Here is a 15250-nt window from a genome sequence, read left to right as displayed (position 1 = left end):
CTCCTTTCTAATCTCACTGAATATAAAAGCGGGTTGGCTACACAGGGCCTGTGGGACCATTTCAAGAAGTGATTAACTGACAAGTCCTTTGGGAAGAGCTAGAAAGTAGATGTATAGTACACTAACCCCAATCATCTCATGTCATTCAGACAAAGGCAACTTATCCTCATTTTTAAGAAGGCATGGTCTCATAAACAAAATAATTTTAAACTCAACTTCGCAACTTGAATAAACAAAAGAACTTGGTAGATGAAGACTGAACTGAGTCAAAAAAAGTGACCTTATATATGTGGTATTAGGCTCACATAAAAAAATCCTTTGGCTCCAGCTGGTGTGGCTCAGTGGTTGAGTGCCACCCTGAGAATCAAAGGGTCGCAGGTTCCATTCCCAGTCTAGGGGCACATGCCCGGGTTTTGGGCCAGGTCCCCAGCAGGGGGAGCACAAGAGGCAACCACACATTGATGTTGCTCTTCCTTTCTTTCTCCCTCCCTTCCCCTCTCTAAAAAAGCAAATCTTAAAAAAAAAGAAACAAAACTTTGGTCAGTAACTTTCAAAAATTAAAATTCTATGCTTTTCTTATCAATGTACAGAATTTCTATAGTAGTAAAGAATCTATAAATTTAAATATGAAACCATTTTACAGTGGGATGGTCTTAATATACATATTTGTTTTCCAATGTAAAGAAAAAATGCAAAAATAAATTACACTTTTAATAGTAGTTTAAGTCTTTTTTCCAGACAGAGGCCCCTAGAACTAAAATTTTAATAGCAAAGCTACAAAACTAAGTTTGGCAAAGAACATGATGTTTTCACATCACCTTTGTGCACAAAAGCATGACTATAAATGAATTAGGAATGATTACACTAAATTACTGTTTACTTTTCTACCTGCTATACATATTAGTTTCAATACAGAAGGAACATTTCTGAATAGAAGATTATGTTACCAAACATCAAAGAAAATTATGAGTATGGGAGGGGCCTAGTTAATGTTTTTATAAGAACATTTATAAGATATATATATATATTTAGTATTTTAATTCATATGTTAATTATTTAAGGAAGTATACAATAGTTTAAACTACAATCAAACCTTCCAGAACAGTAGATTTCTGATAAATAAAAGCAATGAATCATTTTACTTCGTTAATACAGGCGCTTGTCAATTGATTCTTCAAGTTAGTTAAAAGATCCCTTCCTTCATGTGAGATGAGAACACAGCAAGATGTCGGCAGTCTGCAACCCAGAAGAGGGCCTTCACTAAAACCTGGCCGTGCTGGGACCCTAATCTTGGACTTCCAATCTTCAGAACTGTTAAGAAATAAATCTCTATTTTTGATAAGCCACCTGGTCTCTGGTATTTTGTTACAGCAGCCCAAACTCAACCGCCCATGTTTGCTCTTCTGGAATTGATCATGACCTGGGTCAGACCACCTGGACTCATCTACTAGCAGGGCCCCCTCCATCCTGGTCCTCAGTCCCCCACCTCTACAGGAAGAAGAAAACCACATGACTTCCAAAGGACCCTCTGGTTCTTCCCACATCCTATGGATTCAGTGGCTCTATTTGGTGTTACTACAAAAAAAGCTGCAATTTGCCCTGGCTGGCGTAGCTCAGTAGATTGAGCGCAGGCTGCGAACCAAAGTGTCGCAGGTTCGATTCCCAGTCAGGGCACATGCCTGGGTTGCAGGCCATGACCCCCAGCAACCGCACATTGATGTTTCTCTCTCTCTCTCTTTCTCCCTCCCTTCCCCCTCTAAAAATAAATAAATCAAATCTTTAAAAAAAAAGGCTGCAATTTTCGCTGACGTTGAAAGGCAGATGAGCAGGAAAGGCCCCTTATACCCAGAAGATGCACACTTGTGGGCTGTGCCTTTGAAGGGAGCAGAAGTGAGGGGAGGTTAGTGAGGGAGCCTGGGGCAATCAAGCACTGATGACGTTATGGGCAGATGACCATTGGGCAGAAACAGGAGATGGAAGTCAGACTCCTGGTTTTGAGTGTTGCCCTCATGATGACCCAACAGGAAGCCACACTCTAGGCTCTGAGATGTCACTCTCATTTGGGGAGGAGCCAGTGAGGGGAGCCCCTCCCACTGGCCTCCTACCCCTGCTGCTTCTGACCCAACAGAGCAAAAGGTGCTCATACCTCTAAAACGAATTCCCCACCCCTTTCTTCTATCAGACTAAAGAAAGAAATTCAGACTAGATGAGAGCCGTTGTGTTAAAATTTTATGTGAAATTCTATAAAATGCTTTGAGTGGCCAGAGGTCACCTGCCCACAAGTCCTGGGTACCACCGCTCAGCACTTGATGTGGACGGCTGCACTGCCCTGCTCCTCAAATTCTTCCTTGCTGACCCAGAACTCCTGGAAGGTTGGCAGGGATGCCAAGATGGAGCCACCAGTCCACACAGAAGTCTTCCTCTCAGATGCAGCAGATACTGTGGGGCTGTCCCTGGGGCAAAGGAGGCCCAACTCCCTCTGGAAGCGCTCGGGAAAGCCATCCAGCATGGTGCAGCCACCACACAGCAGCACATTGGCGGCCATCTCCTCCTTGAAGCCTGCCTCCTGGCAGTGGCCCAGGCAAGTGGCTGTGAGTGCAGGGAGGCCGGGCTGGGTGCTGCCCACCAGGCTGGGTTGGAAGAGCATCTCGGCGCACTGGAAGCGCTCATGGCCAATGGTGATGAGCTTGCCGTCAGGGAGCTCGTAGTCCACGCGCAGCTCCTCCAGGCACAGGCCGAGCTCCTCCTCCGGCAGGAGAGCTGAGTAGCAGCATGTCTTCTTGATGTGCTCGACAATGTGCAGGTGGTTTTCAGTGAGCTTGTGACCAGCCTTGTTGAGCAGCTGCAGCAGGTAGTTGGTAAGGTCCCTCCCAGCGTAGTCAGCACGGACTGTCAGGCCTGGCAGCACGTTGCCCTCAGAGATGGGGACCACGTGAGAGACGCCATGCCCGCTCTCCACCACCAGCCCTGTGGTCTTACCATAGGAGTAGATGGATAGCAGTGACTGGGATGTCACGTGCATGGCAGGGAAGCCAAAGGTCTCAAACATGAGCTCTGCATACTTCTCCCGGTTACTGCTGGGGCTGAGCGGGGGGTCGGACACCAGCACAGCATACTCTTCAGGGCAGATCTTCATGACCGTGTGGAAGATGTACTCCCAGATATTCTGGACACAGTCCCAGTCTACCACAACGCCATATTTTAGAGGGTTAACCAGCTTCAGAGGTGCCTCCATGTTGAGCAGCTCATGGCCCACATAGATGTCCTTCTGGATGTCACCCACATCAGCCGCCTCAGAGTGGCGCTTGCCCACCGTGGAGGAGATGAAGTAGGTGGGCCTCGGCTCCCCTGCGTAGCCACACTTGCAGTACTGTGAGCCCAGGTCGATGATGAGCGCCTTGATCTTGCGCACATTCTTGGGCTTCATCTTCAGCTGAGTGGCTGCATCTTTGTCCCAAGTGTCAGCATCAGGAGCTGACAGTGTTCCTGCCTCTCTAGGGTCACCCTGAGCTGTGCCCATGGGCGTGGGGCTCGGGCTGTTTCTTGTTGTCATCTGCCTTCCTTGCTCACCTTTCTCACATCCACACCCTAGAGCTCCGTGGAGAGAAATGAGGGTCCACCTCCAGCAGCACCTTGGGAACCACTCAGGATTGTGATGTCACCAGGGGCAGGACCATTCCAGAAGCCAGGGGAGGGCTTGGCTTTGGCAGGCCCGTGATCTGTCACCCCTAATCCCATCCACTTAACTTGACTTTGCTCTGGACAGAGTAGATGGGCAGCACAAAAGCCCAAGCATGCTGGGGTCTTAGAGTTTTCTGCTCCGGACCCCTTAAATCCATGCTCCTAATCCTCTGTTCACTAAATAGACAAATACCTTTTCCTCCCCTACTTCTTGGTTGTAAGAGTGATGCATATTTGAACTCTTACAGTAAGCCAGGCATTATACCAGAAACCTCATGTTACTTTACAGAATCCCATGGGTAGGTAGGGCTGAGGAAATGGAGGCTCATAATTCCAATGACTTGCCCACAAGCAGACAGTTCTTGGAGTGTTTGTAGTTGAACGCAAGTTCATCCAACTCCAATGCACTAGGTTTGCCTAAAGACTGTGAGGGCCCCAACAGTACTTCCTTTCCTTTAACATTTACTGGGGCTTGTGGTGGGTTCAGCCCAGCATAGCCTACCAGTGACAGAAAATCAGCCACAACCAGTGCCCAGTCTCGGTGGGAAGAAGATGGAATGGATGCAGAGCAGTTTGCCAGTGAAAGTCTATCGGGAGAACAGAGGTGCACAAACAAGGGAGTAGTCACTGGAGAGAGGGAGTCAAAAGGTTCCTTAGAGAGGTGATGCCTAAACTGAGTTCTGAAAGATATGTGGGCATTTGTCAGGTAGTTGAGAGAAAAGCATCCCCAGCAGAGAGCACAGCTGGAGCAAAGGCTCAGAGAGGGACAGAGTGGGGAACTGCCTGTACTTAAGGTGTTTGGAAAAATGGATGAAACTAGAGGGGTCATAGAGCCAACCAGGAAGGGTCTCGAACCCTGGGAGCTTGGAGGACAGCTGGAAAACAATAAAGACTCCAATCAGACTAGTGGTCAGATCTGACTGCTAAAAATTTTAGAAAGATCTGTGTTCAGCTGTAGGGGGCAAAACTCTTGAGGCCTAAAAGGAGAACTGAAGAAATTCTTGTAAGACTCGAAGGTGGACTAAACTAGGGCTGTGATAGTGTAGAAGAGCACAAGGGACAGGTTCCAGAAAGTGTTGAAGGTCCGTTCCCTGACTGTCCTCAGTTCAATCCAGGCTCTTGCTCTGGCACTTGAGGCCTTCTCTGTTTGGCTCCCGTGTCTCGGTGGCTCCCATGCCATCTCTAACCTCAAGCGTTGTATTGACATTAGATGAATGGATTGCATGTGGAAAGTGAGGGAGAAACATGAACCTCTTACCTCTGTCCAAAGAAAGAAAGATGGATGGTCAGCAGAACGGATAAATTCATTAGATTCCCATGGGGACCCTCCATCCAAAACTGCCCCAGACCCCACCAGAAAACAAACATATTAAGGTTTTGGTGATAAAGAAATAAGAGAAAAAAAGGAAGAGAAACAACTGGGGTTGTGGGAGTTTTCAGAGAGAATTAAGAAAAGCAGAAGTACTTGAGGGATTAGGTGACATGGATAGGGAAATAAAAAGGGGATTTTAAGACATAATCAATATTGCTATCAAGCATGTAAGAATGTTAATGAAGAAATCAGGGCATTTTTTATTGCTGAACTGTTTCTTGGAACGTGGCACTTTGAAACTGGATTATGTAGGGAACAACTTCATAAGGGTTAACGTGATGAGCATCACCAAGCTCCATTGGTGGTATCACAAATCATAGAACCTAAGGACTGGACACCTGATCTGGCATAAACAGCTGTGAGTCATAAACTCTTCCTCACACTGGATCTACATATGTACCTCTGTGAAGAGGCCATTAACTGGTCTTGGGTCTACTTTTGAGGTTGTACAGGGCAAGCTAACTCTTCCATGTGACAACCCTTATGCTCTTGTAAGGCAATGCTTATGGAAAAATAAATACATACATACATACATAAAATAATTTAGTTAAGAGTAAGTACATTTTAGTAACAGTGTATAATGCAACTTAAGGGATTAATATATACTACTGAGTTTTACATAAGAGATTTTATGGCTGTTAACTCAAAATGTACTTTACTTCATTCTCCTGCTTGAAGAATCAAAATCATCATTAAAGAAGAAAAAAATCAAGTATTTTACCTGGATCTGAATGGAAGGAGCCTCTAGTGCTCTGTAAACCATTGGCAGGACACTGTTCTTTATCTCATCAGGGGGAGTTTTGGTTAGTAGCAAATCCATTTTTTGTAAGAAAATTAACAAAATCTGTGTAGAAAAAGGAAACAATGTATTAGAATCTACGTGATTTTACATATGCCAAAATTTAAAGTGTCTTCTAAAGAATAAGTTATATATTCTGACACTCACCATGTTGCTAGCCTGAGAGCATGGAAGACAAAAACATATAAATCAAGTCTCTTACAGTTCTGGAAGCAAAATATTTAACATCTGCCCTCAGTTTAGACATTTAAATAGAGGCCAACTTCCTAACTCTCACATATCTTCAGTAATGTATCACTCACCCACAAGTACCAACTATCTGGAAAGTAACTGGGTAAGAAAATAAAAGCTGGAGGGCAGTAAAATCACAAGGCCCATAAAAGTAAATTCTATCACTCGGCTTCTAAAGGCTCAAGAGAAGAAGAAAAGGCACAGCTCAAGAGAACAGTAAAAATGCATGTCAGGAAAAATTCTAGAAATGAACATTTCAATCCATTTTTCCACCTAGCTGCCACCACATACCTAAATTATACGGAACAAACTGCCCCTTCTGTTCTTGAAGAACACTTAGTCTTGCCAAGGCCCAGTTAAAATGTCTCAGAAGGAATTTTTAGCTGGACTACTAAGGGGAAAAAAGAGTACCAAAGAATGGAGACAAGAATTCAAATGATAGATTCCTTAGGATACTATCTTGACTGACGCAGAGCTCAGTGAACATGTGGCTCCACTACTTTCTCTCCTGACAACTTAACAATTGTTTGCGTAATTCTGCTTCAAAGCTCACAGCTCCCTCGCCTGCCCTTTCCTGGGCCACAGGAACTCCTTCCTGCCTGCCTTACTACCGCAGACTTCCTTTTGTCCCCTGTTCTCGAGGGAAGGACTGCAAACAGCCTGCCACAAAACGATTAAATCAGGTAGTTGAGAATTTACTAATAAGCTATTGCCATGTAGTGGCAGAAACATTTAACAGTATTTACTTTGTGCCAGAAAATTTCACTTACTCTCAACAACCTCTTTGATTTTGTAAATGAGCAAAATGGAAGCTTTATGAGAGTAATGACTTGCTCACTCTTAAAGGACAATTCCAACCCAGGTTGGTACGATCTGAGTGCTCCTAAATCCAACACTACCGTGAATCTGGCTAATAAATATTGTAATAGAGTCTACGTCAGAGACTATGTTTTCCACTTACAAAACACACATGTTACTTTTGGGTACTGTCAGCATTTTCCCTTTTCTGATGAAACTATTCATTAACAATAAAATAAAGAAAAAATACTGGCACAGACCATCTTTAAATCAAACATCCTGAATAACGGAAGTACAAAAAAACTCAGAAGTACAGGAGAAATATAAATCCTTCTTTACCTAAATCTATAACTTTCAATAAGGCCAATGGGAACAGTGGAACGCACGCAAAATCTCATTACAATTTTCTGAGATGGAACCTTATGAAGAGCTGCAGACATTTACTTGGAGAGTTCAATTATAATTTTAGGAATAATTCACTTCAAACATGTAAAACAGACTAGTGGAAAAGAAAAGTCTCTATACTTACCTCATTTTTTTAAATGTCAGATATCCATTCCTTTTGTTTTCAGTGATAGTCATCGTTGATTAATATCACTGAAGAACAGTAGATAAATAGGAAAGATACCTATATACATACCTGTATTGGCTCTTGCTGTTTAAAGACAGGGCCAAGTTCAGGTAGAATTAATTTGATATATTCTTCTTTGGTGCATTCTTCAGCAATTAGAAGAACATTGGGCAAAACAAAAGGAACCATGTCAGGGTTTACAAATTCTGACGTCAAACAGGGCAAAATTCTCTGCACAATGACACGCTGAAAGGCAAAAAATGTTTTCATAATTTATTTCAGGGGTTTAGTATTAACATTGAAATTACAACTGCTGGTGAGACAATGACCTCCACAATGACAGAATACGGGCTTCTCTTCTGACATTTATCCTTCTAATTTTTTAATGCTATTTAATTACTTTTGAACAACGCATTAAAAAGGTCCACTGCCCTGGCTGGGTGGCTCGGTTGGTTGAAGCATTATCCTGTACACCGAAAAGCGGTGGGTCTGATTCCTGGTCAGGGCACATACCTGAGTTGTGGGTTCAATCCCCAGTTGAGGTACATACAAGAGGTAACTGGTCCATCTTTCTCTCCCATATCAACGACTCTGTCTGTCTCTCTCTCTCCACCCCCCTCCCTTCCTCTCTCTCTAAAATCAATAAAAACATATTGTTGGGCAAGGATTAAAAATGAAAAAAAAAAAAAAAAGGTCCACTAAACTTTTGGCTTCAGTCTGCAGTCTTTCATAGTCATAAGTTACATTTATTTCTTTGGAAGAGTTATTATAGCAAGTCAAAGTAAACTTTAAATTCTAAAGTCCTGACTATAGTAAGAAACTGATCAACAACAAACCTTGGGCAGTTTTGGTAGAACCTTTGGCAATCCTTTGAAAAACTGTGATTTCTGAAGATTATCTCTTTGGAATAAGGTATCAAAATACTGCAGTGTTACTGCACCAACATCATCAAAGAAGGGAATCTAAAAACAGGAAAATAACATTATTTTAATAAATATTAAAGCACTTCTCATATCTGAAATTGTCACAGTTTAGTGAAAAAAGTATTCAGAACACTTAGTAAAATACTAAAGATCACTACATAAAAATTCTAATTATAAAAATCAGAATAAGAAAGTAATAAATTATTTTTCTTGAGTTGGCTGTAGTAACATTTTCTTTCCATAACTAGTAAAATATTGAAAGATTAAGTAAAAATCTTGAAGGTATAAAGAATATCATTTATCTATTAAAATCCATGCTTATATGAGTGAATTAGAAGGCTATCAATTCTTGGGGTGTCCTAAGTTTCTGCATATTTAATGGTGACTGTTAGTACTCTTGCTTACTTGAAATCTTAATTTTGTATCAGAGCAATTATACGCATAAATTTTTTAAATGTTTAAGAATAAAAGAAGCTAAATGTTTAATACATTCAAGGATATAGGTATTATCTGGGGACTATATTTGACTAAATCTTGTTTTAGAAGCAGTTAATGGTTTTTTGTCCCTCCATCGAAGGCAGGAATTCATGTGTACTCACTTACCTTTGTCATTTGATCTGCATCTGGTCTTACAGTTGGAGTTACATTTAACAGTAGTTTTACATGTTCACGGACTTCCTCAGGCATATTTGTAAGTGAACTAGATCCTAAACGACTCAACTGTTCAAAAAAGTGATAATATTAAGTATGAATATCAAATATTCAGAGATCTGCATTTATATTGTCAAGTCCACTTAAGAAACTTAAAATGTACTCAGAAATATATGTGTAAGTTAAAACAAACTGCTAATTCTACTACTGCATGAAAATTAAAACACTTATCTTTATTACCTGAGACTGTTTTTATTCTTAAAACAAAATACCCAATATTTTTAACATATTTCAATATTCAGCTAGTAAATACATGTCACGATTATAGTTGAAGTAATAAACTTTAGTCCTCATTAGTTACAGAATTACTTTAAGTTGATTTTTATGCAAACTTAAAATATAAGACACTCAGAATTTTCTGAATACATTTTAGAAAAAAAGTCAAAGCAGCAGTTAATACATTTTTAATACAAGCAAATATTTAAAGGCAAATACCTGATCCAACTGCCTACTGAAACTCTTGTAAATATCTTGCTTATTAACTTCAAATATAGGTTTCCCTTTGTTAAATACAGCATAAATGACAGTTCCTAAAGAGTACATATCACTGGCTGTTTCACAGCTCACAGAAAGTATGTATTCAGGAGCCAAATATTCAGGATTTGGAAGACACAATGATGGTAAATTTGGGTCCCATTCTTTACAAGGAAACTTGGGCTATAAGACAAAAAAGAGATTTCATAGCTTAAATATGTCAATTAAAGCAAGCCTTTATCAAGCAGCAACAATCTAGCTTTAAATTCATATTCAGTCATAAAAGTAAAAACTGTCATCCCCTCCTTAAATCCTAAAATTCCCCAATTCCCAAATCTGGAAGGTGCACGGAACAAATTAAGGGATAAGAGAAAGAACTGTTTAACTTCTGAGATTAGTGGAGCTCTCTTCCAGAAGACAATTGTCAGTTTATCATACAGCATGAATATGGAAAGGTCTGGCCTATGTTTTATGATACACAGGCTTTGAGTTTTATGGGCTGAAACAGACTATTGTTTGAAACCTTGCTCTTTCACTAACTAGCTGTATCACTTAGTTAACAGGTTCAAATGGTTGTTGTAAGATTAACCAAATGGAAAAACAGGCCTAGGGCAGTATTCCACCCACCATACATAACACAAATTCTTCGTTTCCCTTAAAAATGTTTACTTAAATTACAAATCTATTCAGGATATATCAAGGTCCCTTTAACAACTACATATAGTAAAGACCTAAAATATTGCAGTGTCTCCCAAGTATAAATAGGCAGGTATCACAATCACTAAATAACAGGAGTTTTGGAACCAGAAAGACTGGACTCAATTCCTAGCTCTACCATATACAGCCTGCCAAAACTTGGGCAGGTTATTTTATTCTATGAACCTAACATCCTTGCCTGCATTGTTTCTATACCTCAGTGACTTGTTTTAAGAATTAAATAATACATGAAAAGTGCTTCAGTATATGCTACTGTTGCTATTGTTGTTATCGTGCTTCCTAAAGAAGATTCTGTGGTCAACAAGTTGGGGAAATACTGGTAGAGGTTCACAATGTTTGTTAGTGTGTTTGACATTCTGAGGGGGGAAACATCTTAACCCAATAGTTCTCAAATTTCTTTGACTCTAACATCTTTTTCTCAAGTAACATTAACTAGTGTGGAATTAATGATCTGAAGAATACTCTTAGATACAATGAACTCTAAAAATTTCTGTACATTTAAACATACCACTGTACCATGCAGCCTATTTCTATACATTTATCAGGCTTATAAATTCTCTAGTCCATGCTAGATGTAGTCACAAATTTCCAGAGCTTTAAAAAATTAGAAGACTAAAACCTTCACTACCTCTTGTTCAGAAGGATTGGTCGATGATACACAAAAATCAAAGCCCATTATTTTCCAGGCTCCACTTTTATTCAAAATTATATTTTCAGGTGTAATATTTCCATGAACCATTTTCACACTGCTATGCAAAAATGACAATCCTTCAGAAACCTGTAAATGGAAAATAACCAGACATTTTTACATTACATAAAAGTCCTTTCAATTACAATAATGAAATGTCTCATAACTTATAATTGCTGCTTCTCCCGGTAAAACTTTTTACATGTCAGGTAACAAATTTCATCATAAATGCAAAAGTGTAGATATTCTCAGTTGCCAGGATAAATGAAGCAACAGCAGGGAAGACAAAGTTACAAAACCAGAGAACAACTATTTATCAAGTTCTTTTCTATACGCACATAAGCAAAAGAAAAGCTAATACAAAAGCACTCTGCTATCCAAATTTACTCAGTTCCTGATTTTTAAAAGTGAGGAAATCCTTGATCCTGATTTACAGGTAGTAAATATGAAAAGATACCTTTGTCAATTTGATTCTAATTCTTGATATTTGTATATACTTACACTTTATATTGAAATTCAGTTTTTCTGAATAGCACTGAGCTCAATTTTCAAATGGTCCCTCATTCTCACATTGGATTAGTATTTGTGCCTATGATTACCATGGAATTTGTTAACCAAAAATCCAAGACTGACTGAATTTTATTTCCCAAAACAGAATTTCGGCACATTAATGCTCTCTTTCTTCCAACTCCCTTAGAGACTGCTTCTCGGTTTATGTTACTGGTCCCTCCTCATCACCCCAACCTCCTGGACTCAATGTTTCAACCTCTCTATTCTCCACCTCCTCTTTCTCAGTGTTCTCACAGCTTTAAATACCATCTGTAAGGTGATTACTCTCAAATACTCTCAAATTGCTCTTAAATCCAGACCTGATTATCTGACTGCCTTCTTGACTTCTCTCCCATTGAATGTTGAAGCATCTCAATCTTAGCGCAATCTAAAACTGAGCTTCCCTACAATTCAAATCTCTCCTCTTACAGCCTGTCCCATATCAGTTAATGGCCACCTCATTTTTCCAGTTGTTTGGGATGAAAACTTTTGAGCTATTTTACACTACACTTTTTCTTATATAGCAAATCTCAATAACTTTATCATTGAAATATACATACTGAGAATTTGATTGTCTGTTACCACCTTCCCTACCCTGAAACATCATCATCTCTGGCCTGTATGACTCCAGCAGCCAACCTATCTCATCTCTTTGTTTCTGCTGTTACTTTACTACGGCAATTTTCAACTGGTGTGCTGCAAGAGTTTTTAAAATATACAATACCTGACTTTTTAGACAAGGGCACTGACCTCTTTTCCCTTAGATTGTCAAATAAAAAATAACAACAGCCAACAAAACAATAGCCATCCAGTGTGAATGAAACAGCAAAATTTATATTTTTTGGTGTGCCACAGAATCTTAGTAATTAGTTTATGTGTGCCATGAGATGAAAAAGGTTGAAAATCACTGCTCTGTTACTTAGTTTAATTCTCACTACAGCAGCTAGAGTAATTCCTCACCTTCTTGCTCAAACCTCCCAAAGACTTTCCTCTCTCTCAGTAAAATCCAAAGTATTTCTCTGGCTTTCAGAGCCTGAAAAGACCTAACTACTCATTAACTCCCTGCCTTATCTCCTGCTGCTCATCTTCTTATTTGCTCTGCACCATTCCAGGTATTTCACTGTTCCTTGAACATGTCATGCAGATTCTGTGTTTCAGGACTTTGCCCTCGGCTGTTCTCTCTGCCTAGATCATTCCTTTCCCTGGTATCCTTACGGACTGCTTTTTTCAGGTCTTTAGTCAAATATCCCCCTTTCAGTGATAGATGCCTGACTACTCCATTCAAAAGTGCAACTCCCCTCCCCTCCCCATGCAAACTATCCCTCCTTCCCCCTTCATTCTGTTTTTCTTCACAAGTATTTATCATTATAATCTAGTGTACTATAATATATATCATTGTCTTTCTTCCACCATGAGACTGTAAATTCCAAAAGGCAGGAATTTGTGTCTATTTTGTTCACTGCCACACTTTCAGCACCCAAAACTATGTCAAACACATAGGTGACCACTAAATATTTGCTTAATAAACAAATAAGAAAATGAATTCTCTAAAAACTCCCTTATAGCTTTCAACATGAAGGCAAGTCAACAGTTAAGAGTGTAAAGAGTACTACTTTAAAAGACCTCTGGATTCCTGTCCTCACTTCATCACTTGCAACTTGAAGCAAGTAAGTCACTGAACCTGTATAGGTCCCAGCTGGTGAATTATTTCAAATGATGGCATATCAGCTTCTTAATAAATGCAGGAAATCACATTAGACTCCACACCACTCCCAACTCTCATTCCCACAGTAAGTCATCAGGACCTATTCTACCTCTGTGTAACTTCACTCTGTACCTCTAGTCTTTCCTATGATGCTTGACCAACACTTTGTTTTTCTTAACTATCATTAATTATTTTTACGTGCAAGCACTATGCTAAGCACTTATAAATTTATATATCTGATTCTAAAAAATAATCCTGGATAGTAGGAATGATTCCCCTTATGTTTTCCCCACCCCAAAATTCCACTTTTCTAGAATGGTATCTCTAAAATGTACATTAGACCAAGTTGTTTACCTGCTTAAAATCCATTAGTGTTTCCCATCACCAATAAGACCTTTTTCTATGTTTTCAGTTTCATTTTTCACCACTCCCCCAAATACAACCTGCTACTTCTAACTGCCTGAATATGTACCCTTAGGGATTAGTGCAATTAGGAGCTTAATATTTTTCAAATGAATATTTTCCAGTTCTAAAATATCTGAATCCATGAATTCCATGTAAGATTTACTTTTTAAAAATGCATATTCCTCAAATATAATTTATAAACATGTAAAGTTTTTCAAGCCTAGAAAAGTTTTCCTAAATTTTTAAGGGGGAAAAAAACCCTTATCATATATTTCAGGCACTAATTTGGTAAGTGCTTTTACATAATTATCTCAATCTTCACAACCACTTTGTGGTTAGGGGGGAAAAGTTCAGATGTTCACTACAAAGCTACAGTGTAGTACTGGCTTAATGACAGATATTTAGACCAATCGGACAGAACAGGAAATCCATAAATAAACTCTAGTACATGTGGTCAGTAATTTTCAACTAAGGTACCAAGATCAATCAATAGAGAAAGAACAGGAATTTCAACAAAAAGTGCTGGGAAAACTAAATTCCCACATTTAAAAGAATGAAGTTACATATGTTAAAACATATGGAATAGGGCAAAAGTAGGTTTACAGTTGTGAGTATGTGAAATACAGAGGTCTTGTATTATTATTTATTACTGTATCATTTTCCATATAAAAACTATAAACATACTTTTTTCCCCACCCTGTATATAAAAATTAACTCAAAACAGATCAAATACCTAAACATAAGCCCAATCACTATGAAACTCTTAGAACATAGGAGAAAACCTCATGACACTGGATTTGGCAATGCTTTCTTAGATATGAGACCAAATGCACAGGCAACAAGTAACAAATTAAATATATCAAAATAAAACACTGTGCATCAAAAGAACAAAATCAACAAAATGGAAGAAAATATTTGCAAATCATGTATCTGACAACAGGTCAATGTCTATAACATAAAGGACTCCTGCAACTCAACAAAAAGACAAACCACCTTATTAAAAATGGGCAGAAAACTTGAATAGACATTTCACCGAAGAGCTAACACAAATAGCCAATAAGCACAAGGAAAGATGCTCAAATTCACTAACCATTAAGGAAATGCTAATCAAAACCACAATGAGATACCATCTTACTCCCATTAGGATGACTACTATCAAAAACTAGAAAATAACAAATGGAGAAATTAGAACCCGTGTACATACTGATAGGACTGTAAAATGGTGCAACTGCTATGGAAAATAGCATGCTGGCTTCTCAAAAAAAATGGATGAATACTACAACATGATGAACCTTGAGGACATTTTGGTAAGTGAAACAAACCAGTCACAAAAGGAAAAAAGTATGAGTCCACCTATACGAGGTACCTAAAGCAGTCAGATTCACAGAGACACAAAGTGGAATCATGGTTACCAGGGACTGGGAGGTGGAGAGGGAAGTGTGGGAGTTACTGTTCAGTGGGTCCAGCTTCAGCTTTGCAAAGTAAAAGAGGTCTGGAGATGGATGGTGGTGATGGCTGCCAACAATATGCATGTACTTTATGCCACTGACCTGCACACTTAAAAACAGTTAAGATAGTAAAGTCTCTGTTATGTGCACTTTACCACAATTAAAAAGTACATACTGT

General features: G+C 39.3%; 2 protein-coding genes across 7 annotated transcripts in view; both read right to left on the bottom strand.

Annotated features, from left to right (window-relative positions):
- The window catches only part of SCYL2 (SCY1 like pseudokinase 2), a 58303-nt gene that overhangs the window by 20257 nt on the left and 22796 nt on the right, over window positions 1-15250 (bottom strand). For 5 of the 6 annotated variants that reach the window (XM_028531639.2, XM_036019458.1, XM_036019456.1 and 2 more), the window contains exons 5-11: window positions 10906-11055; window positions 9522-9743; window positions 8979-9095; window positions 8289-8414; window positions 7522-7698; window positions 6000-6011; window positions 5775-5897 (exon numbers count right to left, since the gene is read on the bottom strand). In XM_028531639.2, coding sequence (XP_028387440.1) covers window positions 5775-5897; window positions 6000-6011; window positions 7522-7698; window positions 8289-8414; window positions 8979-9095; window positions 9522-9743; window positions 10906-11055 — 927 coding nt within the window. The remainder of the gene's footprint in view (window positions 1-5774; window positions 5898-5999; window positions 6012-7521; window positions 7699-8288; window positions 8415-8978; window positions 9096-9521; window positions 9744-10905; window positions 11056-15250) is intronic. The other variant, XM_028531641.2, reaches the window with a different exon arrangement.
- On the bottom strand, window positions 1793-4831 carry LOC114512681 (actin-like protein 7B). The gene has a single exon (XM_028531642.2). It carries the CDS (start codon window positions 3551-3553, stop codon window positions 2300-2302), a length of 1254 nt encoding a protein of 417 aa, XP_028387443.1. The 5' UTR covers window positions 3554-4831; the 3' UTR covers window positions 1793-2299.

This window comes from Phyllostomus discolor, chromosome 2 (assembly GCF_004126475.2).
Source record: "Phyllostomus discolor isolate MPI-MPIP mPhyDis1 chromosome 2, mPhyDis1.pri.v3, whole genome shotgun sequence".
Lineage (NCBI taxonomy): Eukaryota > Metazoa > Chordata > Mammalia > Chiroptera > Phyllostomidae > Phyllostomus > Phyllostomus discolor.
The sequence above is the reverse complement of the archived record's forward strand: the minus strand, read 5'-3'. Positions and strand labels throughout refer to the sequence as shown.

What these genes read in the sequence shown, in the direction of transcription:
- LOC114512681 (XM_028531642.2), bottom strand. Translation starts at nt 3,553, where the DNA reads ATGACAACAAGAAACAGCCCGAGCCCCACGCCCATGGGCACAGCTCAG.